At 42.0% G+C, this 25,369-nt stretch overlaps 1 protein-coding gene across 5 annotated transcripts in view; it reads left to right on the top strand.

Annotated features, from left to right (window-relative positions):
* PLEKHM3 (pleckstrin homology domain containing M3) overlaps positions 1-25,369 on the top strand; it is a 169,240-nt gene that overhangs the window by 92,185 nt on the left and 51,686 nt on the right. For 3 of the 5 annotated variants that reach the window (XM_019726927.3, XM_019726928.3, XM_074312178.2), the window contains exon 6: positions 3,322-3,385. In XM_019726927.3, the coding sequence (XP_019582486.3) occupies positions 3,322-3,385 (64 nt within the window). Of the gene's footprint in view, positions 1-3,321; positions 3,386-5,001; positions 5,248-18,703; positions 18,860-25,369 lie in introns of those variants that run through there. The other 2 variants (XM_074312173.2, XM_019726929.3) reach the window with 2 other exon arrangements.

Raw genomic sequence — 25,369 nt, 5'->3', positions numbered from 1 at the left:
CAGAGAACAGATTGGTGGTTGCCCGATGCAGTGGAGTGGAGAATGGAAAAGGAGCTCAAAGGTATAAACTTCCAGTTATAAAATAAATGAGTCATGGGGTTGTAATGTACAGCCTGGTGACTATAGTTAATAACGCTGTACTGCATATTTGAAAGTTGCTAAGAGAAATCATAAATGTCCTTGTCATAAGAAAAAAAATGTGTAACTCTGTAAGGTAATAGATGTTAACTAGACTTATTGTGGTGATTATTTCACAATGTACACAAATATGGAATCATGTTGTACACCTGAAATTAATGTAAAGGTATAGTTGATTATACCTCAAAAAAAAATTTTAAAACTGGATATTCTCTTTGTTGCTCATCAACTATGTTCACCAACATATCCATCTCAAACACTCAGCACAATACCTGGCTTATTGTCAACACTCAATAAGTGTTTGTTGACTAGATAGCTGACTGGCTACAGTACTCTAGTAAGGGAAGACCAGTAAGATTTGGTCTGTAAATTTATAAATAAAGCTTATATCCTGTATACTGTCAGTCATGGAAGTTTTAGGATTTTAGAGCAGGAAGAACTTTTAAGTAGCAAAACATTATAGATATGCTCCCCTGCATTTATCCCTGCCACAGTTCATTGCAGTCACCTTCCTTCTTCTAACTATTTCTCTAGCAGACCTACGTTTGTATAAACCAATGGAAGAGGCAGAAGCTAACCTTGATTTTCCAGCCTATTTACTCAGTTCACTGTGTCTCCATTTTTCAGCCCTGCTGCCACATTGCTTAATAATGAAATCCCTTAAATAAGGTAAAATGAAAGCAATCACCTTTGAAATAATTATGCCTTCCATTCAACCATACTCAGACATCCTCTGTCCCCATATTAGATGATCGTACATTGCTACCCTCATAGCCCCACTGAAAGACTGTTTCCTTTTCTACACATATGTTTAGGTCTCCAGTCTTCTTGCAAATGCACACACACACACACACACACGCACGCACACACACATTCCCCCTTATCCATGGGGGACACGTTTCAAGACACCCAAGTAGATGCCTGAAACCCTGGATAGTCGTAAACCCTATGTATATTATGTTTTTGTGGTATGCATACATACCTATGATAAAGTTTAATTTATAAATTAGGCACAGTGAGAGATTAACAATAGTAATAGAATAGAACAATTGTAATAATAAAATAAGGGTTACTTGAACACAAGCACTGCAGTACCGCGACAGTCGATCTGATAACCAAGACAGCTACTAAGTGACTAATGAATGGATGGGTAGCGAATACAGTGTGGATATGCTGGAAAAGGGGGTGATCCAGATCCTGGGCAGGATGGAGCAGGATGGCATGAGATTTCATCACACTACTTAGAACAGTGTGCAATTTAAGATTTATGAATTATTTCTAGACTGTTCCATGTAATATTTCCGACCATGGGTAATTTAAACCCTAGGAAGCAAAACTACAGATAAAGAGGGACTACTTTTTTTTTTTAAATGAACTTTATATTTATTTATTTGACTTGAATCTGTTTTCTAGGAAACTAAGTATGTTTTTTATTATTAGTTTCAAGTTGGTTTAGTCTTTCCCCCATCTTTATTTTTTATTAGTTTCAGGTGTACAAAACAACATAATGATTAGACATTTACACCCCTCACCAAGTGATAACCCCACCAAATCTACTACCCATCTGACACTGTACATAGCTATTATAATACCATTGACTGTATGCCCTATGCTGTACTTTATATCCCGTGACTATAATTATAATTGACATTCAATATTATTTTATATTAGTTTCAGGTGGGACTACTGTATTTTTTAAAAAATCTGTAAATGCAATGTTGTGTTCTGGATTGGATCCTTGAACAGAAAGAGGACATTAGTGAAATAATTGGTGAAATCTGAATAAAGTCTAATTTTACATAATAGTTCATTTCTTAGTTTTAATCAATGTACCATGGTTGTATAAGATGCTAACATTAGGAGAAGCTGGGTAAAGGGAGGATGAATGATTTAATCTCTAGGATTTGTCAAGTAATGTATGCTTAACTGAAAGACTAACGAATGAATTTCCTAGTGAGCTAGGTATTACGCCAGTGGTTGCAAACTTTGGCTACACTAATTACCAGGAGAGTTTTAATCAGTTTTTAAACACTGATTTCTGGGTTCTACTCATGCTTATGCCCTGTGATTTTCTAAAAGCTCTCCACTTGATTCTAATAGACAGCCGGGCTTGGGATCCATCGTGTTAGACCATCCCAAAAATAAATATCTCGTGCATAACTCCTCTTTTCAGTTACCACATTGTATTGTAATGATCAGCCTCTTACTTGACTTTGTGCTTCCTGAACTCAGATCCTAGGGCTGTCTTATCATAACTGTCTTCCCAGTGCTGGCACAGTGCTCGGCCCGTAGAGGACAGCCGTGGACGTTAATTGGATAAATGGGTGGTTTCTTTCATTTTGAACACAAGAAAATTGCATAGTACCGTGTAAGACAAAGAGAAAATGCTAGCATCATGAGTTTTGTTTTTGTTTGGGTGTGTGTGTTTTCTAACCATCTGCACTTTGGTACCTGCCTGCTTATCCATAATCTATTGATTTTTAAGTTCATTCACTGGCATTTATCCAGATGCTGTGAATTGACCGTAGCCAGAAATACTGGACTTCGTCAGGGAGTCGCAGTTTGAAATATTTTGTTCCATTATTCCAATTTGTACCTAGGTTCTAAAGCTTACCATCACTATGCAGGTAAGAGGGTAGTTTTGATGTGATATTCAACGCTACTGTCACTAGTAATGAAATCGGAGCCTCTAGACGAAAGACACAGGTTGCCACTCCAATTGATTTTCTCAACTCAAAAATCTATTAATTTAGACAGAATAGTAGAACTGGAAAGATATTTAGAAACATGGAATTCAGTCACCTTCATCCAACAGTGAAGAAACTGAAGCCAGGTTTTGCGACTCGCCTGAGATGACACAGTTTGTTAGGGACACAGATGGTACAAGAAACCTGAGGCTCTGGCCCTCGGGCCTGGACCACTACATGGTACCTGGAGCACCTCAGATAACATTAGAAATCCAAGATCAAACTTTTACTTCCATCTTGGTATCTGTGTTAAGAAGAAAAAGATCTGGAAAAAGGTATCATTACAGGTTTCTAACAGGGTATAGGAAGGAGTATAGTTGAAAAGGGGAGAAGGCAGAGGAAAGAGATCTTGAATAATAAGACTCTGAAACTTCTCAGAAAAAGTGTGTTTTGTGGCAGCACCACGATTCATTTGTGTTTCTGTCCTTGTTTCCAGAATTTTCCCCAGAGAATACCTCTTTCAACAGATCCACCTGTACTCCCTCGCTGATCTACAGCAGGTAAGCACTCAGAGGGGCCATTTCTTTTCTGTTTTGTCGCTGGGGAAGTATATTTGTTGGTTATTGTCGTGGCACCGAATTCTGCCGTCATTAGGGTAGTTTTCTTTACAAGTCCTCATAGTCAATTGATTTCTATTCAGAATGGGGAAAAAGAAACAGTAGGAAAAGATATTCCAGGACAATAACAAATGTTGGCAAGGCTGTAGAGAAACTGGAGCTCACAGATTGCTGGTGGGGATGTAAAGGGGTACAGCCATTTTGGAAAGCAGCTTGGCAGTCCCTCAAAGAATTAAACAGTTACTATATGACCCAGCAATTTCACTCCTAGATATAGACCAAAGAATTGAAAACATATGTCTACTTTAAAACCTGTCCACGAATATTCGTAATAGCCAAAGAGTGGAAACAACCCAAATTTTCATCAGCTGATGAATAAATAGGATGTTGTAGCCACACAGTAGAATACTATTTGGCCATAAAAAGGAATGACGGACGGATGCATGCTACAACATGAATGTACCTTGAAAACATAATGCTAAAACATAAAGACAAAAGAATATATATGATTCATCCACTTAATGAAATGTCCCAAACAGGCAAATCCATAGAGATAGAAAACATAGATGAGTGTTTGCCAGGGCCTGGGGAGAGCAGGGGAATGAGGAGTGACTGTCCAGGGTTTCCTTTGGGGCTGATGAAAATGTTCTGGAATTAGACAGTGGTGGTGGTTGCACAACTTTACGAATATACTAAAACCACTGAATTGTATACTTTAAAAGAGTGAATTTTATGGTATGTGAATTATATCTCTGTAAAAAAAATTGTACGAGATAAAAAGATATAAAAGGCAGTGAATATATTAAACTCTTTGTGCTCAAGCCAAACAGTTGGATGACTTTAAATTTTAATAAAACATAACAGAACACATAAGAATCAAAATCGTGCTTTTATATTTTAATGAGTATATGTCTTTTTAATGATTGACAGGTTAGCAGCCAGGAAGAAAAGCAATATTTTGTCTGTTTAACCCGAAGTTTTGAATATGTTAAGCTTTGGTTAATCATTTAAATCAACAACTCGTTCCCTAAGAAGCTTTCCCTCTCCCTCTCCCTATTGATTCTTTCAAGAGTCAATTTAAAAAAAATAATTGTGACAATTTTCAGAACATCTCAAACTGCTGTGATTCTATTCTTTTGTTTGTTGTTGTTTTCCTCTCTGGTTGTTTTGCTCAGAAGAAATGAGGTTCAACTTAAAAACTGTGTTCAAATCCTTCAGTCATTTTTCAAGACTTTAAAAAACAATCTTAAAAAGTCATTTAAACTGAAGACTTTTGTGTTCTTTGTCCCCAAAGGTAGGAACTTTGTTTTAAATAGTAAGCATAGTTTTAGAGCATTTAGTGGAAGAGGTCTGACAGAAGAGTAGGGTTTTTATTTCCACTCGTGCATCAGGTTTAAACCTGTCTGCGCATGTCAGCTCCCTCCTCCTTCAGTCCTGCCTGCCCATTACCACATAACCCAGCAGTGGCGATCTGCTGGCTGGGGTGGAAATTGCCCGGTGGTGTTCAAGGGGAAGAAGCATCGATGAAAATACCCATTATGCATTTATGTATTTTCTAGGACTCTACCTGACCATAGTGTCTGAAGACCCAGACTCTATCACTGAGATGTTTAAAGGCACCAACGTATTTCTCGTAGGTGGTTTAAAACAGAATGGGTAGGCTCCAAAGTGAGTCCTCTTTGAGGAAACTTTTCAGAAGTGAGTTTTGATACCAGATGAAGAGAAAGAATCCGAATAATTCCATATTCATTTTAGAGTGTCAAAGTAGTGTGTCCATTTGCCATAATAAAACCTGCTTTTTAAAGCTTTCTTATACCCTGGTGTCTTTTTCCCCCCCTTTCATTTTCTGTTCTTTCCCTTGTAATAATCAAACCACACATGCCAAGCAGCTTACTTAAATCTTGGTGGGCTAGATCATTAGCCCCCAGAGCGCCATAAGCAGCTTAATCATTTTTCAGCCTCAGTAAGAAAGGGACAGAGGCAAAGCAGCGGCTCCTGAAACTCCCTGTGGGTGGGGCAGCTCAAGTTCCCTGCATCCATTTACGCTAACTGGTTCTTTGTGCCTGGCTTTAAGATCCCCAAACTTATCATATTTAGAGGAAGTTTAATTCAATTACCTTTTCTGCCTGAAATGGGTAAAATTGGATTTAGCTTTTGATCTGTCTGTATCTAAGCTATCAGTCCTGCAAGGCACCTCTGTGCCACCATCCCTTGGTTTTTGAGTAAATTTCAGGCATGTTTTCTGGATCAGAATGGTTTTTGCAAATGAATATGTAAGGAAAGGGAACACAGAAGAAAAGAAAATACTATTGCTTTGTGACTGAGCGTGTCGCTGGGAGCAGGCAACCCAACCTAACCGACCCAATGGCCAGCCCTGTGGTGTCCTGTGCCATTTTGGCCTCTGTCTGGCTGCTTCGTCATCCTGTTTTATGTTAGCTTCAGGAGTCGTAGAGTAAATTATTTTCCCGTTTCATTCCTCTCCTCACTCCTAAAATAAAATTCTCTATAAAAGCAGATCTTTCAAAACAAAATAATATCTAGAAAAATGCATGTCAGTTTATAATTTTGCAGGGAGAAGACAAACAAAAGCAAGTAACATGAAGAGTTATAGATCTCAGTAATGACAATAAATATCCTTAAAGGCATAGATTCCTTTCTACATATTTCTCTTGAATTTGATTTTTTTCCCCATTAGCTTTTATTTAAAAAAACAAAATGTAGATATCTAAGACTCTACCTGACCAAAAAGAAAAAAGGTAAGAATTTAACAGACATTGTAAAGGTAGATTTATAATTTAAGTATACATAATTTTTAAATAACATAGTACACAAAACACTAATACCTAAAATAAAGATGCTGAAGAAATTCTGATACCAAAATATTTGCAACCTTCTTTACCGCTCTGTTTTCATTTTTGTAAGTCACAGTCCCTAAAGTTTTAGCAGATAGACTCAATTCAAAACTTTGGCTGAAGATTTCAAAATACCTCAATGCTTTTGATGTTACATTTAAGACAGGTTTTTCCCTTCTTCTCATTACTTGAGTGTACTGGCCTCTTTGCACACACACTCCCTTACGATGATACACTTGGACAACCGTGAGGAAATAAATAGTGCAGACTGACATTGCTTAGCCAAGGGAGTGCCCTCTAGTTCTCGGAGCTGTGGTCCCCTGCCCACTGGCCAGTAAGGGCCAGTTATTGGCAAAAGTTGTAGCCTATGCTGGCACCGAGTCTCGAACTGTCTGTTTCACCAGTGATTAAGGTGCTCACGGGGTCTGACTAGCACGTCAGGAAGCTAGTAGTCGAACCACGAAGTCATTGGCCGACTATAATCAGTGTCAACATTGTAACATGTAAGATAAGAGCCACGTACTCTTCCTGGCCTAGTAGTGGGGCCAAGGAAGGCAGCAGATGCGGGGGACAGAGGCTTTCCAATCCTTGAAGCTTGAGTTATGCATTTCTGAAGTCTTGAATTTCAGATGAATTTCTGTTCAGCAAAGTGAATATTGCTAGAAAAACCTATTAAATCTGTGCTCTTTGAATGTGAATCTAACAGAAAATAAAATCTTATGTAATAAACAGAAGATTTCTTTCAGAAGGCGAGAATGCACGGTGGATTTTTTTGGAACTGATAGAGTGGTTGCTTATACAGGCCTGGCAGGCAATGGCTAAACACATGTGAACAAATGGACAAGTATCGGTACATGTTTGGAATGGGGAAACTGAGGTATTCTTTTTGAGAGCTTTTTCCTGGTTTGGTACTTCGAGAAGGGGAAATAGAATAGAATTTGTGTTTTGTTATTTTCAGTCTATCCAGTATTATCACAATCCATGGAAAAGCTTTAAGATGGAAATACAATCAAAAGAGAAGCTCCAAAGGGACAGCAGGAAGAGGACGATAACTCTCAGTGCATTCCCTCTCTCCTTTCCCCGTGCAGTATGTGACAAACCATCTCCTGACTCACGTCTCCCTGGCTGTTTTAATGCTGATAAGAAAGTTCCACATTTTACCAGTAGAATACATTAGTATATGTAAGTTAATGTTCAAGAGATTGTAGTTGGTCGTAAGGAGCCAATCAAAACCCTGGTTTAATATGTCATTCCTCGGACTGTGTAAGTGATAGGAGAATTCTTCTAAAGTTCCTTCTACTTGCTGAAAGGAAAGGTCAGATTTAACTTCTAAATTTTGGCTACCTGTGCTCTTGTGACAAAAACCTAAAATGTATATTAATGACTAACTCTTCTGGTGTTACTCACCTTTGGGGCATATGTAAGTTAAGCACTGAATGATCGTGTTTGTACGTGATTCATGAGAAAGGATACTGGATGATCCCAGGGGTGAGGCAGCCGGTTAGAGTAGCCCCTCCCCACCGGTTCCCTCCACCGCCCACCACCTCACCCCTCAACACACACACTCTTCTTGTGGGACAATCTGACAAACCGATTTCCCTATTGTTCACCTTCCCTAGGCCTTAAATTTCCAAACTAGGCTGTACCTTCAGGTTAAGGCAATTTCGATTCTAATTAATACGAAATATAGTATCTGAAAAGAACAAATTATTATTTTGGCACAAATTCATGTGTCTTATTATTAATAAGCTGAAAACATAGTATGATATTCAAGGGGAGAGAGATTTCAACTGATAAGGTTGAATGATGAAAAAAGGGTGGAAAAGTCTGGAATTTGGAATACTTACGAAAGAGATGTGAAGTGGGGAAGGATGCCAGAGGGGAGGACTCATAGCACTTAAGAGCCGTGAAGAGAGAGAGGAGTAAATCAAATGCACACTACCTTTCTCAAGTTGCCTAGGTCGGTCTGCACTGTTTGTTTTATGCTAACAGAATCAACACTTATGCTAAGCAGCTGGGCTTGTACTTTTGATGAATTAATGGTGATGGATGGATGAATACATACAAACACTATCTATCCTAAACTCACTAAACCAAACTAAAAGAAAACCAAACTAACTACTTTACTGTTAGCCCTTAAGCAAAATATTAGAACTACTGATCTGTAAAATTACAACACACAGAATTCTAAAACTGAATAAAAGTTTCTGCATTTTATATGTCAGAACAACAGTGAGTTGTTCAATGTTGCACGCTTTCTGAACACTAACCATTCCCGAACAGCTAGCTAACTTTTCAGTTACCTTTTTCGCCAATCCTCCTTACCCATGGAGCTTAGGAATTGTCATCTGTGTGATCTAAACATTTGTCAAAATTGGCCTCTGAAGAAGTCAATCAAATGGTGGTCCTACCGTGAAGATTTTCTAGTGTTTTCTAGCTAGCAAATATGATCACCAAAAGGCAATGTTTAAGGCATTTCAAGGCCACTTTTTAACCACATACTTTACTGAATTCTCCGAGGAAGTTATGCAAGTGATTTTGCATAGTCCTGCCCCACCAAGCAAACACAAACTCAGAGAATGTTATTCTCTGTGGGCCCTATTCAGAGCCAGCAGACAAAGGCCGAGCCTAAGTGCGCACCCAGTGCAGTAGCCCTTTCACCGGACAAGTAACAGGTGATGACCCTTTTCACACAGGGGCTGACATCTTTGAATTCACAGCCCACGGGAACACGATGGCTCCATCCCCACAACCAACTCATCAGTCCCCAAGCCTCAGGAGCCCCAGGAACTTGTATTCATAGCCTCTCAGCACCCCTGATCCCCACGCCATTGTCTACCCAGGCATTAGCAGGCAGGATAACTAATTAGGAGCATTTGGATTTAACAAGCAGAAAAACAAAGCGTGACAGCCTGCCTGTGTTGTTCTGTGTCCGCTGCTGCCGGCACTGCCTTCAGACACCCCTTAGCATAACCTGGGGCGAGACAGCAGTGAGGCCTCCATTAAAACATCACTAAAACCTCCATTAACTACGTCAGCCAGGGTTGTTCCAACCAATGAAGGAGTTAGGAAAGAGGACCGTAAGATATCTATGGAAAAAACTATGCCTTTGAAATAAGTGGATCTTTAAAAAGTGCAAGTGTGTGTGTGTGTGTGTGTTTCCCTTGGCAATCTTTCAGGGGGGAAGGGAAGGGATTGAATGTTATTCTTTGAAGGATTGGCAGGTTGGCAGCAGAGCAAATGGAAAGCCACTCTCTCTCAGGAAAGCAGGTGTATTGTGAGGAGGTGCTGAACAATTCATGCCTCCTGTTCAGTCTCCCAGGGTATTTCAGATCATGGGCGGAGGGAGAGGGATGAGTGACAACCGCTGCTAAGGGCCAGGGCTGGAGCCCCAGCCTTCTGACTGCTCCCAGAGGCCTTCAGTCTTGGGAGCCCTGCTGATCACAACTTCTGGGGTTTGTGGGGTGGGGGTTTTTGGTATTTTGGTGATGGGGCCAATTAGTTGAGTGAGTTAAAGCAGGTGATTAACAAGGTGGTGATACAGATTGTTCTTTATACCAGCTGGTTCAGTCTTTGCCCAGAGGAATCTTTGTATTCAGGGGCTGTGGCAGAAAATGTGGCTGGCTAACGGCAGAGTTACCGCTCGTTTGGGGAAACCAGGTCAGAAAGATAACCATGTGTTGTTGACTGTTGGATACAGAACCTTTTCTGCCAGGTAAGAAAGAGCTCAGCTGAGATAAGGACTCCAGAAGCCAAACCTGAGCCCCTCAAGTATAAACAGCATGGTACTAGATGAGGAGGCAGCCACAGAATTGAGTGGTGTTTAGTCAGTGCTGAAGTCACTTTCCTGGAGGCCCTGTCTCCTGGCCCCCTCTTCTACTTTGGTATCTAACCCTCCAGATCCAACCAGTGGTGGAATTGGACTCTCCACTTCCTGGCCCCACACCCTGCACCTCACACAGAAACGTGATTATTCACTAGCAACAGGTAAGAAAGGATTTGGGTCAAAACTAACCTATCACAGGGTCAGAGAAACAGAAATGCCTGCCACACCATCGATTGGTTAGTATTACCATGTTTCCCCCAAAATAAGACCTAACCGGAAAATAAGCCCGAGCCTGATTTTTCAGGATGACATCCCCTGAATATAAGCTCTAATGCGTCTTTTGGAGCAAAAATTAATATAAGACCCGATCTTATCTTCGGGGAAACACGGTTGTTACCTATTACTGTATACCAAACCACCCCAAAACTTAGTAACTTAAAACCCAAGTCAACCTTCATTGTCTCCCACAGTTTCCGTGGGTCAGGAATTCAGAGTCTGTTTAATTGGGCTGTTTGGCTGTGGAGTGTGAGGAGCCACAGTCCAGAGGCTGGTCAGGACTGTAGTCCTCTGAAGAAGCCTCTGACTGCCAAGGTGGGCTTCTCCCACAGCTGGCAGTTTGGCTGGTGCTGGTCATTGGTGCGAGGCCACTCCTCCCCACGCAAGCCTCCCCACAGGCTCCTTAAGTGTCCTCACGACATGGTGGCTGGCGTGTGAGTGATCTGGGGACTGGAAGCCAGGCGAAGCTGTCCTTCTTAGGACCTTTCCTTGGAAGTCAGATAGCCTCACTTCTATCACATTCTATTCATTTGAAATCAATCGCTAAATCAGGCCCACATTTATGGGAAGAAAATTGTAAAACCACCGTATCCTGTAATAATAGCATTTTGTATTTGTATTTTGCTTTACCCTTTAAAAAGCATTCCCACAACAACTTTGTAAGCCAGGCAGGTCTGCCTTTGTAATACCCCCTTTATAGGCAAGAAAAACGAGCCTTACAAAAATTAGCTGGCTTGCCAAAGCTACACAGCATCTACTGAGTGATGGAGCTATGACTGAAGCCAAGGTTTTCTGCGTCCTTATCCAGTGTTCTGTTTGCTGTACTACACGAGAGAGTGTATGAGTACAAAAAACAGGCAGCGTCTTGGGTAATCTCATACTTGCCATGCTTATAGCACAGAGATATAAAGGGGAAAAAATAGTTTCAAAAAGCTCAAGAAGAGAGAAATAGGAAATCGGTCATGATTCTTATAGGTGTTTCCTGTGTACAGCCTAAGAGGCCTAGAGAAGCAAATGCTCCCCTCTTGCAGGATACACTCACAGGGAGTAGCCTTGGCCCCAGAAAGGCACGTAGGTGCTTTTCTTCACCTGTCCTCTATTGCCCTGGTGAAACTTCCCTTATGCCACCAACAGCCAGAAATGAAATGGGGCCCCAGGAGCCCTTCTGCTTCTTCCTTTTTATTCAGTTCAACTCAACAAATGTGTCAAATGCCCCCTGTGTGCCAGGCAATGTGCTGGAAACAGAGGGCATAAAGCTAAATAAGTCACAGGCCCTTCCCTCCCGGAGCTCAGTCTAATGAAAGAGGCAGACAAGCATTTTTTATGTCAGTGAAGCGGAACCCAGGGTACTTGGGAAACATCTAACCAAGTGTGGCAGATTATATTTTGCAAAGACGACCGCAACAGTATCTTTCATTCCACCTGCCCCTCTTACACTATGACCTTGACATTCCTCCCATTGAGAGGTGGCGTCTATGTTCCCTTTCCCTGAATTTGGGTGGGCCTGTGGCCACGGAAGTGATGTGATGTGACTTACTAAGCTGGGTCATAATAGATGATACATCTTCAACCTGGTGCTCTATGAGCACGCTCACACTTGTTGACCAGCCACCATATTGGGAGGGAACCCCAACTAGCCCACAAAGAGAGACCCCATGGAAAGGCCTGACAGCCTCGCTGAGTCCTGGCTGACAGTCATTAACAACCACCTGACAGGTGAGTGAAGATACCCCCAAATGGTTCCCACCCCTTGCTTTCTAGGAGGCTGCAGGTGAGGCTACAGGTATCATGCAGCAGAGACGAGACATCTCTACTCCGTGCTGCCTGAACTCCTGCCCTACAGAATCTAAGTATAATAAAATGATTATCTTACACCGCTAGGTTTTGGAGTAATTTGCTTTGCAGCAATAGTAAGCAGAACCCCCAGTATCTCAGCTGCCAGGGAAGGCTTCCTAGAAACTGTACTTCTGCACTGAGATGTGAGGACCCATGGATGTGAGCCAGGCAGAGGAATGGGAAGAGGACTTCCGGTCTCGGTCGCCTCAAAGCCCTCAATAACCTAATCCACAGTGTTTCTGTCATGGAGAAAAGCAGGAGAAAATTTTGATTACTGACTTGGACATTTCTGAAGAACATTCGGTCTGCATGCTTCAGGATTACTTTGTAAATTATCTCAACAAACCTTCACAGAATGAGTATGTTGGGATCACTTCACTTTCCTCAGAAATGAAAGTCTATTATAGAGTCTATGAAAGAGTCTCCAGCCTAGAGCTGCAAAGAGGGGAGAGTTTATAATCTTTCCATCCCACCTGTGCACCTGAGACATGAACCCGATTCTCTAACACCAAACCCCTGGCTGGGTGTTTTCTCCCTGTTCATTTATTCATTCAGCAAATATTTATCAAGCACACACTATGTGCCCAGAGCCATGGTGGTCCTGAAGCTGAGAGGGCTCATTTTCTCAGAAAAGGACAAGTGTTTCTCACTGATTGTAGTCAAACTCCCGTGCTCTGCCTATGTGCCAAGAACTTAGAGTAGAGGTGATCCATGATTCTGCTCAATCTAGCGATGCCCGCTGGGATTTTACCCAGGGTGCCTCACGTCAGCCCTTCTACCACATTTTCAAGTGGTCCTCAGGCAGCCAGAGGAAGCACAAGAAGGCTTTGTCTGGTCAGGTGTTGAGGGTTGAGGAGGTTTCTAGCACTTTCACCAACTTCATTCACTCAATGGTGCTCCAGAAATGGAACCAGCAAGCATGGCAGCCTCACAGTCCAGCATTAGCACGTGTGTGTCTTAGCTAGAGAACCGTTGGCTGTATATAATGGCGGCCTGCAATTCCACTACATTTGGGACTTGCTGGTTTTCAACAGGAGCACCCCCATCTTTCTGAGGAAAACTTAGAAGACTGAGTGGGACAGCTCTTCATGTTATTGTGTTTTTATTTTAATTTCTGGCTAAATCCTATTAAACCATCAACACATTCGCTCCTGGAATGTTAAACAAGATTCAAAATCATTTGTGACAGCAAGGAAGATCTTCATAGCACAACAAATCAAGAGAAGGTATAGGGAGCAGCACTGGTCATTCAGAAAGCTGCTGAAGCCGTAAGAAGCCTGGACTTCTGTAGCTGTTGGGCAGGTTTCTTGTCACTCAAATTCACTTTCTTCCTGAGAGCTAGTCATTCATTTATCCATCATAGAAGAAGAAAGCGACACGTCTGTTATGCACCACTCACTGTGTCAGGTGCCGGGGACAGGAGGAAAGCTACTGGTATGCTGGGCACAATAGAAGACGCAGTCTCACCAATCGCTTTCGCATTTAAAGGAGGGCAGGATGGCTTTAGAACAGGGTTTAGTTGACTCAGATTCCTGAAGAGGCCAGACAAGTGGCACCGTGCCCGAAGCAGGGCCAAAGTGAGACTTCCGGTTGTGAAAAGAAGCCAGAGAACGACCCCTCTGAAGGGGACAGCTGTTACTCAGTGTCCCCAGAGTTGTCATCCCTTCCCATTTTCTAAGAGAAGTCGGAAATCCGTATTTTTATGTGAAATTTCTCAATATTTAAACACTCTGCAGGCCAAACAAAACACAGTCACTGGTTTTGACCTCTGCTTTATAATAGAGAATGCCTGCTTTTGTTCCGTCAAACTAATGAATACTCAATTACGAGGAGGAATTTGGGGGTTAATGTTAGATTGTGCTCCTCCAAAGGCTGCAGACCCCATCCCAAACCCTTGAGATACTAATTGACAGACTTACACAGGCTGACAGCTGGGCTCTGAAAGTGGACACACACAAGGAAACAAGCAAGCTATTCCAGGTCACTTTGCAAGGTCAGAGTAGCAATGCAAACACTGGGAAGGCCGAAGACAAAGGTCAGGTGGCAGCAAGGACACCCTCCATTTCCTTGAGCTGTCAGTTAATAAATCATATTTAAAACATATCACCACATTCCCTCTCCCTGGCACTGCTTTTTGAGGGAGAAAATTAAATAGAAATGAAAATTAAGATGGCTGTCAGGAGACCAGCAGGCCAGTGTGAGGCCAATGTGAGATGAAGTTTCTGCCTGGAGCAAAGGTCTTCAAAGAGGTAATGATACCTGACCTTGGGCATCGCAGAGGGGCTGGATGGTCTAGTGGTTGTGCACTGGAGCCCTGGAGCCTGGCTGCCCACACTCAAATGCTAGCTCATGCGAGACGCACTAGGTGACCTTGGGCAAGTCACCTTTCTTCAAGAAGCACTTCATCTCTGAAGTGGGGAATAATAGTACCTTCCCCAAGCAGTTTTTGTGAGGCTTGAGGAGTTAATATGTGTACAGCACTTAGAACTCTGCTTGACACCTAGGGCTGAGGAGATATGAGCTTTCCTAGTGGTCCAAGTTCTGGTGTTAGTGTTGCTATGAAACGTAGACCTTTCCTAAATGGCTCCCTGTAGCTTTCTTCAGCATCACCAAGACTCTGCCTCTGTGCACACCAGACTCATGACCACAGAAGTAATGTTTGCTACACCCCACTTTTGCCCCTCAGATTCGGCAGGGATGTCTAGGCCCCAGGATCCTGCTGTAGCAGCAGCTATGCAGTCACCACATGGAGCAGCACCTTGGTAGGGAAAGCTTCCTCCTGCTTCCAGGGTGGTCTAGACCAGCCCTCCCCAGTGGCCCCAGGGGAATTGTACCTGGAGAGCCCTCCCCCGAGCCCCTCCCCTCCCCCCCAGGCAATGAGAGCTCCCCAGAGCTATGCTAGAGCAGTCAGGTGTTGCCCTCTGAGCCTCACCACCTTGCTTTGGTCTGGGCTGAGAGGCATTCAGACTTTGAAGGCCTCAGAAGGTGGGTTTTTGGCTCCCCCAAAAAGGAAGGCATCTTCAGCACCTGTGTCTTTAAAGAATGCATGCCTTTTGGGTGGGTAATGCACAGATACGGTGTCCATTTTAACAAAAAATATTTTCTCTATAATCATAGAATACATATTTTTGTGCTTAAACAAAATATATTGAGTTCACACTATTTCTGCAGATATAGAAGGGAGGGGCTTACCATACTAAAATGTGGGCAGAAACAAAGCGAACCCATGTTCCTTCCCACCTGCAATTATAGTTTTACTGGCTTGTAAAGCACACGTAGAATTTGCAGTACATTCTCCCTTACAGTAGGGGAGAGGCCCTGCTGAGAGTGTAATTGGCTTTCTAGCTCCCTTTAACGCTGAGGCGGAAGGGAGCTTGGATTGAACAGCCTTTACTCTTAGAATAAACTGCTGTTGAATTGTGTTTAAATTCCACGCGTCCCTGTGAATGCATGTATTCTATTAAGTCTTAGGAGTGGAAGCACAGCTTATTCTGAAAATACCCCCATCCCTGTCGCTTCTCAGGGCTCTATAAAAGCAGAGTTCTTTTTCTTTTTTTTAATGGATTTTAACTTAACCCTCATAGGGATTATTCTCAACCTTGTCAACCTGTGTTAAAGATATACAAGTATGGCATCTTTAAATGACAATTTTATACAGTACATCCAACTTTGGACTACTTTCTTTCCCCAGGCTTTGGCTTTGTATCTGTTCCCAAGAGGAGAGTCACAGGCATATTTTGGGTAGAAACAGCCTTCATCACTTCACTTTTTGGGTCCTAAGTTTCCTCATTTGTGAGGTGAAAGGTTGAATTCAGCAATTTTTATAGCCCCTTTCAGCTTTAGGACTCTCATTCCATTGAGAAGTAGTTAGATTGTGGAAATCACTCTACCTATATCTACTTTCTGGGGTTTGCATAAAGCAGCCGCGCAGTGGGCACAGCAAGGTACCTGGGCCTAGAGACAGACAGGTCTCAGCCCCTCCAGTTCTGCATAATGAGTATCAAAATTTCCATTTGCCAGAGGTTAACTGGGTGTTTTGATTCAGTTTTAAGCATTTTTACAAATATGAAGGATAGCTTATAAACAAGCTAAATATTTTGATTTCACGTATTCCTTAAAGACAGATAAATGGTTTTCTTAATATCATACAATCCACTGGCAGTTAGAATAATGCCCAGCGCACCCAAGTTGGCCAGTAAAAATATGCAGAAGATAATATGCCACCTAGTGGGTTTGCTACATCAATCAGGTTATCTGGTGAGCTACGCGTTTGTGTTTGTATTGGACTAACAGCAGAAAGCCCATCGCAGCTCAGGTGTGTCTAAGGGACAATAAAAGGATGGGGCATTGCAAGTAAGGGAAGGTTTAGAGCTGAAGGAAAAAGGAAATCAGGGTAAGGGTATTGTGAATGGATTCTTGACTGGAACAGAGGTCAAGGGTACAGAGAGAAAGTAGTCTAGAGAATCGCAGGTAATAAAACTACCGATTTGAGTTTCACGTTTTTCTCCTTTCTCTGCCCACTGCCTGCTCGGAGCAGGGACTGATCACGTGACAGGCAAAAGGAGCTAGAAAGGGCCAGGTTCTCAGTCTGCTTGCTTCATCTCTCAGTGAAGGTACAGTCTCACAGCAGACAAGGGGCCTGCTCATTTTACTGTCGTTTCCTATCCCTTAGTCAAGGAGACAAGAGGGACATTTAGAAACCCACGTGACCCAGGGTGACAACAGTTTATCCTTTACCAAAGTCACAACCTCTCTGGTGCTTAAAATCTTTGGAAAGTGAAACAGTTGCACTAAATAATTAGATTAACCATAATCTACTTTTTATTATAAGCCTCCAAAATGTTAGTTACTGTTATTATTGAGTGCCTATCTTTAGGCGAGACCCTGTTCCAAACCGACACGGGTTACCTCATTTAATCCTCACGACAGCGCCCCGAGATAGATAGTATTATTATCCACCGTTTACAAATGAGATGAGCTTTCCCGGAGTCGCCTGGCTAACGTGCAGGCGCTGGGATTTAAACCCAAGCTGTCCTGTTCTAGCTCTAGCACACACACTTTTTGGTTTCTTCAGTTTTGTATGAAATGTGTCAGACCTAAAACGTGTTTGTGTCAAGAATCACGAACACACCCAGCAGCACACTTTCCCCAGCAGTCGAAGGACTGCCTCCTGCAGGGACACACACTCTGAACTGCTGCGTCATGATGCCTGCTTCCAGCACCAATGCTCTGTTTCTAGAGACAAACTGGTACCAAGATGGACCGGGCAGTGAGGCCGAGTCCTGCCATTGCTGAAGCTCCACCAAGTCCTTGCACTGGGTGGAAGGAGGGAATTACAGGGGAAAGTGGGGAACAGACCTAGGTGCATGCACCCATCACTAACCCCAGAGTGCCAGCGCCACACATGCCAAACATCCCAGCGCCCAAGAGACTCGGTATAAATGTGATCGGGCTCAGCTTCCTGCCCAGGTCCCCTCTAGGAGGCCATAGCCCCTAAAATCTTCACAGGTCAGTTTTAACCACTACCACGGTGGTTAAAACAGTCCCACTCTGCCCAACCCAGTGACTGGTAGTCGTCAAAAACAGAATAATTCTCGAACAAAGAACTACGTTACCAGAGAATATATTAATTTGTAGTCCCAAAGGGAAAGCAGGTTAATTACATATGGATTTACGTTACTATGAATTTGGTTTTCATTGTGTTTTTCCAAATTTCAGAGTTAGCACATTCTATATTCATAGCTAGGGCTGTGTGTGTTTATGTATTTATAGCTAGTCTGATTCCAAAAGGACCTTTGCGGTAGAGCCTCTCTCTCTTTCTCTCTCTCTCTCTCTCTCTCTCTCTCTCTCTCTCTCTCTCTGTCTCTCGCTCTCTCTCTCTCTCTCTCTCTCATGTGTGTGGATGTGTGTGCACATGCATATATGTGCACGTGTGTGTTCATAACTGTGACTATGTCTCATTCCCATCCTTTCCCATTGGTTTGAATCATCGGCATATACACTTATCAAAGATCATTCTTGGCTGCTCGGGATCCTGCATGCCTGGAGTTCTGCTAGCATCCCTCCCACAAATGTGGTTAGAAAACCCAACTCTTCTAGCACTGCCTTCAGCTAAAGGTTCCCTTCAGCTACTGGAAGGCTAGAGAGCAAAAATCTCTGATGCAGCTGACATTTTAGGTGTGTATATAATTTACCAAATTGTTGGCCACTCAGCTCTTAGTCAGTGGTCACAAGAGGAATTAGCAGTCCCCCCCTGCTACCCCAAAACCCGAAGAAGGAAGGGTGTTACTTGGCTTTGGCACAGAGGCTCGTTGGCACACAGTGTCAGACAGCAGCACAGTGGTACATTTTGGCCACAGAAGACTTTGGGGTGGTAGAAAGGGCCAACATAGTTGTGGCGTAAGTTGGCCAACATATTAAGCAGATCTGAGTTTAATTTAACGTAGAGATAACTCTTTTTTTGTTTTCCAGCTGGCTGCTACTTTCTCTGTCTCCACGGGTCCAGAATTTTCAGCCAGGAGTCAGTTCATAAGGACATTCAAGTCCTTTCAGAGGGAGACATGGAATGGTCTTTACACAGGCTTTCACATTTGGCCAGGCAAGATGGAGTAAGGATAAAAAGACACATGGGGATCTGGGGAAAGCTGAAAATGGATCTGGAGGCTTGAATTCCTTCTGTGAGTTTGCTTAAGCCACACTGCCTGAGCTTAGAATAGAGAGGCAGGCAGTCTGTCTCCTTGGGATAAGGAAGGATTTGGAACTCTGCTACTGTGAGGTCTTGGCCCCTACTGTGTTTTCTGGTTTGTTTTGTTAGCAGGAGCAAGTTATTCTAGTTTCTTGCTTCTGGGGTTTTCTTCAGCACTTATAAACTATGAGTCTCCACCCCACTGATGGCAGTGGGGTGGATGGAATGGGATAATGAAAGGCGTGGAGAGAGAAGTTGATTCAGCTGCCCAGGAGGAGGGAGGCAAAGAAACTTCAGACCTCTGAGTAGCTTCTGAATCCATCAAGGGTGGGGAGAGAAGAGGCACCACAGAACCAAAGGCACCTCAAGTTAGGAGAAAAGCTGGTCTTTCGGAGATGCCAATATGGCCAGCCACGCGAGTTAGGAAATCCAGCTAATTGTGTGAATTACGATTTCATTACCCATGAAACGGCTCCAAGTGGAGGAGAAGCTCTAGTATTTAGAAGAGGAATCAATGAAGTGTAAACAAAGGTGATTATGAGATATGCCTAAAAATGGTTAAAAGGGTAAATGTTATGTATATTTGCAATAAAAAAAAATTACGGTCCTCTTAAAAGACGACTGTGAGCCAATCAGGAAAGGATGAGCACTCCCTGACTTACGGGCTATATTTTACAGCCTGTTAAGTATTTGTGAAGTGGTAGGCACTACACACCGTGATTCCTTGAATTCAAAGTGTGTGTAAAACAAGACTCACATGCTCGGTGGGCAGTGTGCTGCCAAGCCCTCCTAGCAGGGTGTCCTCAGTCCCCAGGCTAAGGGCAGAAAGGGGACCATTTTATGATTCTTGCCAAGACTGTGTTACACATTTCCCCACACGAAACGTCACCTAAGTCACTTAGTTCATAAGCCTGCTCCCAAGAGCCTTTAAAAATAATCCATAAGTGAAAGACTCCACCTTGAATGCAAGCCTTTATCTTATCTTATGCATCCTGGTCTCACCACTAAGAACAGGCCTGGGCAACAGCAGGTGCCCCATAAGTTTGAGGTAAATGAACATATCAGTTCCAGGAAGATGAAGACAGGGATGAGAAGGAACTCCGAAGGGGCTATACATTAATTCAAGCCTAAAAAAATGTGTTTAATAAGTGAGCATTTGCGAACTGAGGACTTCACTGACATTTGTCTTTTGTTTCTGCCTTAGGACTGTTTGGTCCTGACTTTCCAGTAAACCTTTAAATAACTGTAGTCTGTTGTTTAGCTGCGGCATGTTTAGGCAGTTTAGCATAATGGTTGAGGGCATAGCATCTAGAGCCAGACAGCCTGGCTTTGCATCTTAGCCACATCCCTTACAACCTGAGCAAGTTACTTAAACTTGTTATGCCTCAGTTTCCTTATCTGGGAAATGGGGATAAAGTACGTACCTCACAAGGCTGTGAGGCTGCGTGACACATCTGTAAAGTGCTTAGAAGAATACGTGTCCCATAGTGAATGCTGTGTGAGTGCTGTAGTTGAAAGTCCCTCACCGTCATATTAACAGGTTTGGCTGCTTTATGACAGTGTAATGAGTCTTTATCATGTACCCAAGGACCACAGGTGCTTTCCTCCTCTATATTTTTTTGTTCTGACTGCAGTTAACACTGTCCACGAAAAGCAAGAGCACCTTAACCGACACTGGAAACTTTGATATGTTACAAAGGGGATTCCCTGCCTGGACAATGAGACATTTATTTCATATCCTATTTCTACCACTATTACCAATCTTTTCTAGTTTAGATGGCCTCAATTTCTCCATCCCTGACGTGGATAATAATTTACCTTATGTGACTAATAAGGAAACTAATAAAAAATACAGAGAGTGCCAAAAAAAAGTACACACTTTAATAAAAGAAAAAACTGTATTAAAATTGTAATACAATGAATGATGCTAGCATTCATTTGATTAATGCCATCTTTTGAACGAACGTCATACTACACATTGCTACATCATTCAATTCAACTTCGAAAAGCAATACATAGATAACATCTCTTAAAGTGTGTACATTTTTGTTGGCATCCGGTATATTGAAATTCTGGTATATTGAAATTCCATTGAAGTATGTTAAGCAAGTTATTAAAATGTGTAATAAAAATGCTTTTGCAAATGGCTCAGCAAAAATCACCACTACTGGCAATTAAAAACTACATTGAAAATAGTAGTTGACATACTAGTAACCACACCCTCTAAAAGCCATATTATAAAGCTAAGTGACAGTAGCCCAACTGAAGAAGCAAAAAAGACAATATGTCTTTTTTATATACAATATAGAGCTAAAACTCATAATCGGTTGGGTGTGCTGATAATGCTAAGTAACAATGCATTTAAGAATGAGGGCCTTTTCTATTATCTGGTCTTATAGTATATTCTTAGTAGTAAATTACTTTATATGTAAGTGTGCACGAGTATATGCATATATATGTTATACACGGTCATGTATTTAAGGTAATCATCTCCTTTCCACAATTTGAAAATTCCTGATAAGTCCATTTTATTTTATTAAACACATTTTCGCTGGATCCAGCTACCTGCTTCCTAGGATGGCCTATAATTTGTACTGCTCACGTGACGTTGGGACAGGAGTTACGAGTGCTGTAGCCAGTTTGGGATTCTTAAAAAATGCATGCAAAACAGAGAGGAGAAAGTAGTAACCTATGAATGGGGAAGGGCTGGAGGGTGGCAGGAGGAAGGGAGGAAGGCATTTTGGCCCAGGAATGGTATTAGAAACGGCAGAAGAGAGGGAGCTGGCTGCCTCAAGGAGTGTTATTTTTCCTGCGGCTTCTTGCTTCTCTCCACCCCCACCTCTTCCAGTCTGAGCTTGGAGTACAGTTGAATTTTCACCACAGAACTTGGCGAGGCCTCCTCAGGGACTTTCTCCTTCCCATCCTTCCATAAATTATAGGTTAGCACATGAAGCAGGACAGATGATTCCCATTATCTTTTGGGTTGGGTTAGGATTTTTTTTTTTAAACCTCTTGCCCCCTCTTAAATGTGTATCCTAATTCAGGGAGGTGGAACATTGGTTAACATAGTGGCCCATCCACCAACGAAGTGGTCCCCTCCTCCTTAGTAGGATGGTTTTAACCAGTTTCCTTGACCAGTGTGACTGCCATCATTTTCCTTGGCCCTTAAACACTCTCAGGAAATCATTGCTCCAGGAAAGCGGGGCCTTGTCTGAGTGGTTCACCCATAGCCCCAGCACCTGGACCAGTGCCCAGCATACTGCAGACTCCCCACGGATGTCTGTGAAGATTTTGCTCCTTATTTGGGTGGTAAAGTGACATTTCTAGGACACTGTTATAGTTTCATAAATGACCCATTCAGATCATTATAAAGTAATCAGACAGATCCAGAAGAGTTAATTTACCCCAGAACATAGAGGCCATTTGTAGGTAGGGTGTAGAGCTCACTAAAAGCTAGAGCCACTGCCAGTAGTTAAGATTTATTGAGCGCCAACCCCGGGCATTCTTTTTGATTACAGACCCAGACCAGATGCGAGCTCGGTAAAGGAAGGGGACAGGAGTTTTTACTGCATTGCATCTGACCTTATTCTGCTCTTTTTGGTCTCTAAAGTACTCAAGCTAAGCCTTCTAAAAGAAGTACATCCTAGGGAAAAGGGGCAAAGAAAAATTAGAAGATGTGACCTAATTCCAGTTCCAGGATCTGGAACATTCTATTGCTTATAGACATAATAAGAGTACAGTAAAGGAATTTTTTTAAAAAATGTCCTTGACAGTGTGGGAGGAAGAAGAGAAGTAGGCAAGGATAGGTAACATTTTTAAGAAAGAATAGTTAATGTTTGATGCAGAATTCAATACAAAAGTTGAGAGACCTGCCTGAAAGAGCAAAGCAAATGAGGACGATAACTTGGCCAAATCGGAAGAAGCCTAGCAATGAAGAGGTCTATAGAGAAAAGAGAGGCAAGTTACAAATGGGGGGTCATCACAGCAAAAAGAGAATGCTGAAATGCTCAACCTGGGGCGCTAGAGGAAGAAACAACCAAAGTCGAGTGGTGAGGAAGGGAAGGCGATAAAGATGTTATTACCAAGAAGCATGTTACAGAGATGGAAGAAGCTGTCGTACAGTGAATGGACAGGGACTGAAGAAGACAGATATTCTTAACATCAAGATCCTTCTGAATGAGGCCACCATCAAGGTGGGCCCAATATAGGGTCTAGACGTTGCTTTAAGTTTCCAATATGACCTTATCTTGTAGTTTAATAAACTACTGTTCTTGTCCACTATCTCCTGCCCTAACCTTGACCAAGATCTACTAAATTAATACCCTCTCTTTCTACTTGTCTGCCCTGGCAGCGCTGTTGTTCTCTCTGTACTAAATATAGTTCCAGGGACAAAAGGGATGAGACATGAAAGGCAACAGCTTGGGATATGTTAATATGTCTTTCTTGTTCAGGACCAACTAATCCATCTCAGGAGCCCTCTAGACCTACTGCTTTTTGATGTTAGCTTATTTATTTGATGATTTAGTGATGAGTAAGTCCTTCCTCACTGTATTTCATAATATGAACTAAATCATAACGTGTGTAGCCATTCTGAGGGTTAAATCTGACGTTAATTCTATTGTTTATTCTAAACAGAGGGAACATTGATTGCATAATTAAAAGCCTAATGTATTTGGATGGCCTTGCAGTTAAGTGACTTGCAGTTAAGATCCTGAAGCCGTTCTCTATGGTGTGACCTTTTTGTATGAAACACACTGTGTTCTATGTCTTAAAAGCAAAAATGAATCATTCAGACTTGCTCTTGACCAAGAAAATGGGGCATGGCAGGAAACTTAAACCAAATGAACAATAAGTTGCCTTAGATGCACATGTACTCAGTTATTTGTTTTGACTCAAATTAGCAAAGGAATTTTCATTATCCCCTAGCTATGTGTTCTTTCCAGAAATGTGTGACTCTATTACTATATGCCTGGTATAGTTTAACATAAGCCTAGACTTTTTGGTGTTCCTCAAAGTGTGGGATAATAAGAGTAACTATCATTTTTGAGCTCTTAATGCGTCGCTTACAGTGCTAAAAGCTTTACATCTATCTATTTAGTTAATCCTCACAACTAACCTGTGAAGCGGGTATTATTGTTATCCCCAATTCGTAGATGAAACCTTAGGCAGAAAAGGTAAATTACTTGCTAAAGGTCACCACTTCATACCTGGGAAAATCAGAATTTGAACTCAGGAAGGCTGATTTAGCGAATGCTCTTAATTACTATTTTTTTAAGGTGCTCTATTTTTTAAAAAACTTTTATTTATTTAAGTGTGTTTTTCCAGGACCCATCAGCTCCAAGTCAAGTAGTTGTTTCAGTCTAGTTGTGGAGGGTGCAGCTCACAGTGGCCGATGCGGGGATCGAACCGGCAACCTTGTGGCTAAGAGTACCGGCAACCTTGTGGCTAAGAGTACCACACTCTAACCCACTGAGCTAACCGGCTGCCCCTGCTCTTAATTATTATACTACGTAAGGACACCTCTGAATCCATGACTGTCTACAAGATGATATTATTAGTTTGTGCAAGATATGCTCTTAAGCAGTACATGGTCATGGCATTAAATGACATTAAATTACATAAAATGAGAAAGATACCCCTTCAGTTCTCTTTCGGTCCTTCAGGTTAAATCAAACAGAAAATTTTGTTCTGGTGTTGGTATGGCATGAACCATATTAATCTTCCTTTTCAATGAAGAGTTAGCTGCAGGCTTAGAGCCTTCCAGCAGTTGTGTTATCTTGATTTTTATGGCAAGAGATACTGGCTCTCCATTTATGGTATTCATATAATACTTTCATTTTTAAATAAATTTATTTAAGTCAACAAATGACTTAATTTAAATTCAGTAAATAATAACACAGGTGGAATGCAGTTATGACGTTTGTGAAAGTGTTTTCCCATGATTAAAGTTTGGGAAATACTGTCCTGATTCTTCTCTTTTGAAATTCACTTTAAAGCAATGGTTTGGCAAACAATAAGGTCCTTTGTTCTCATATCACAAACATTCCCAACTTCCCTCCATGGGTTGAGGGCTCTTCTGGGATGGAGTATTCACCAGGTCATACAGAAGGGAGAAAAATAATAATAATGTGGTGAATTTTCAACACCACATGTATTCAGTTTAAAATATTTTTTCCAAAAAGCATACTGTTTTCTACTTTTTTGGCGTTCACATCTTCCTTTCTTGGGAAATGATGGTGACAGATGATAGGTTTTGTTTTTAGTGTCCTGACTAGGTTTTGTTTTTAATGTCCTTAACTTGGCAAAGTTAAAAACTGTAAACTTTTTAGAAGTTGTACTGATCTAGAAAACATGAAATGTGGGTGCCGTTGCTCAGCCTCTCTCTGTTCATGGTGTGATGCCACTCAGTTGCCTAGCAGCCCTGAGTACTTCAGGAAGGGTGATATGGAATC

This window comes from Rhinolophus sinicus, chromosome 17 (assembly GCF_057876585.1).
Source record: "Rhinolophus sinicus isolate RSI-liver-muscle chromosome 17, RSI-T2T, whole genome shotgun sequence".
Lineage (NCBI taxonomy): Eukaryota > Metazoa > Chordata > Mammalia > Chiroptera > Rhinolophidae > Rhinolophus > Rhinolophus sinicus.
The sequence above is the reverse complement of the archived record's forward strand: the minus strand, read 5'-3'. Positions and strand labels throughout refer to the sequence as shown.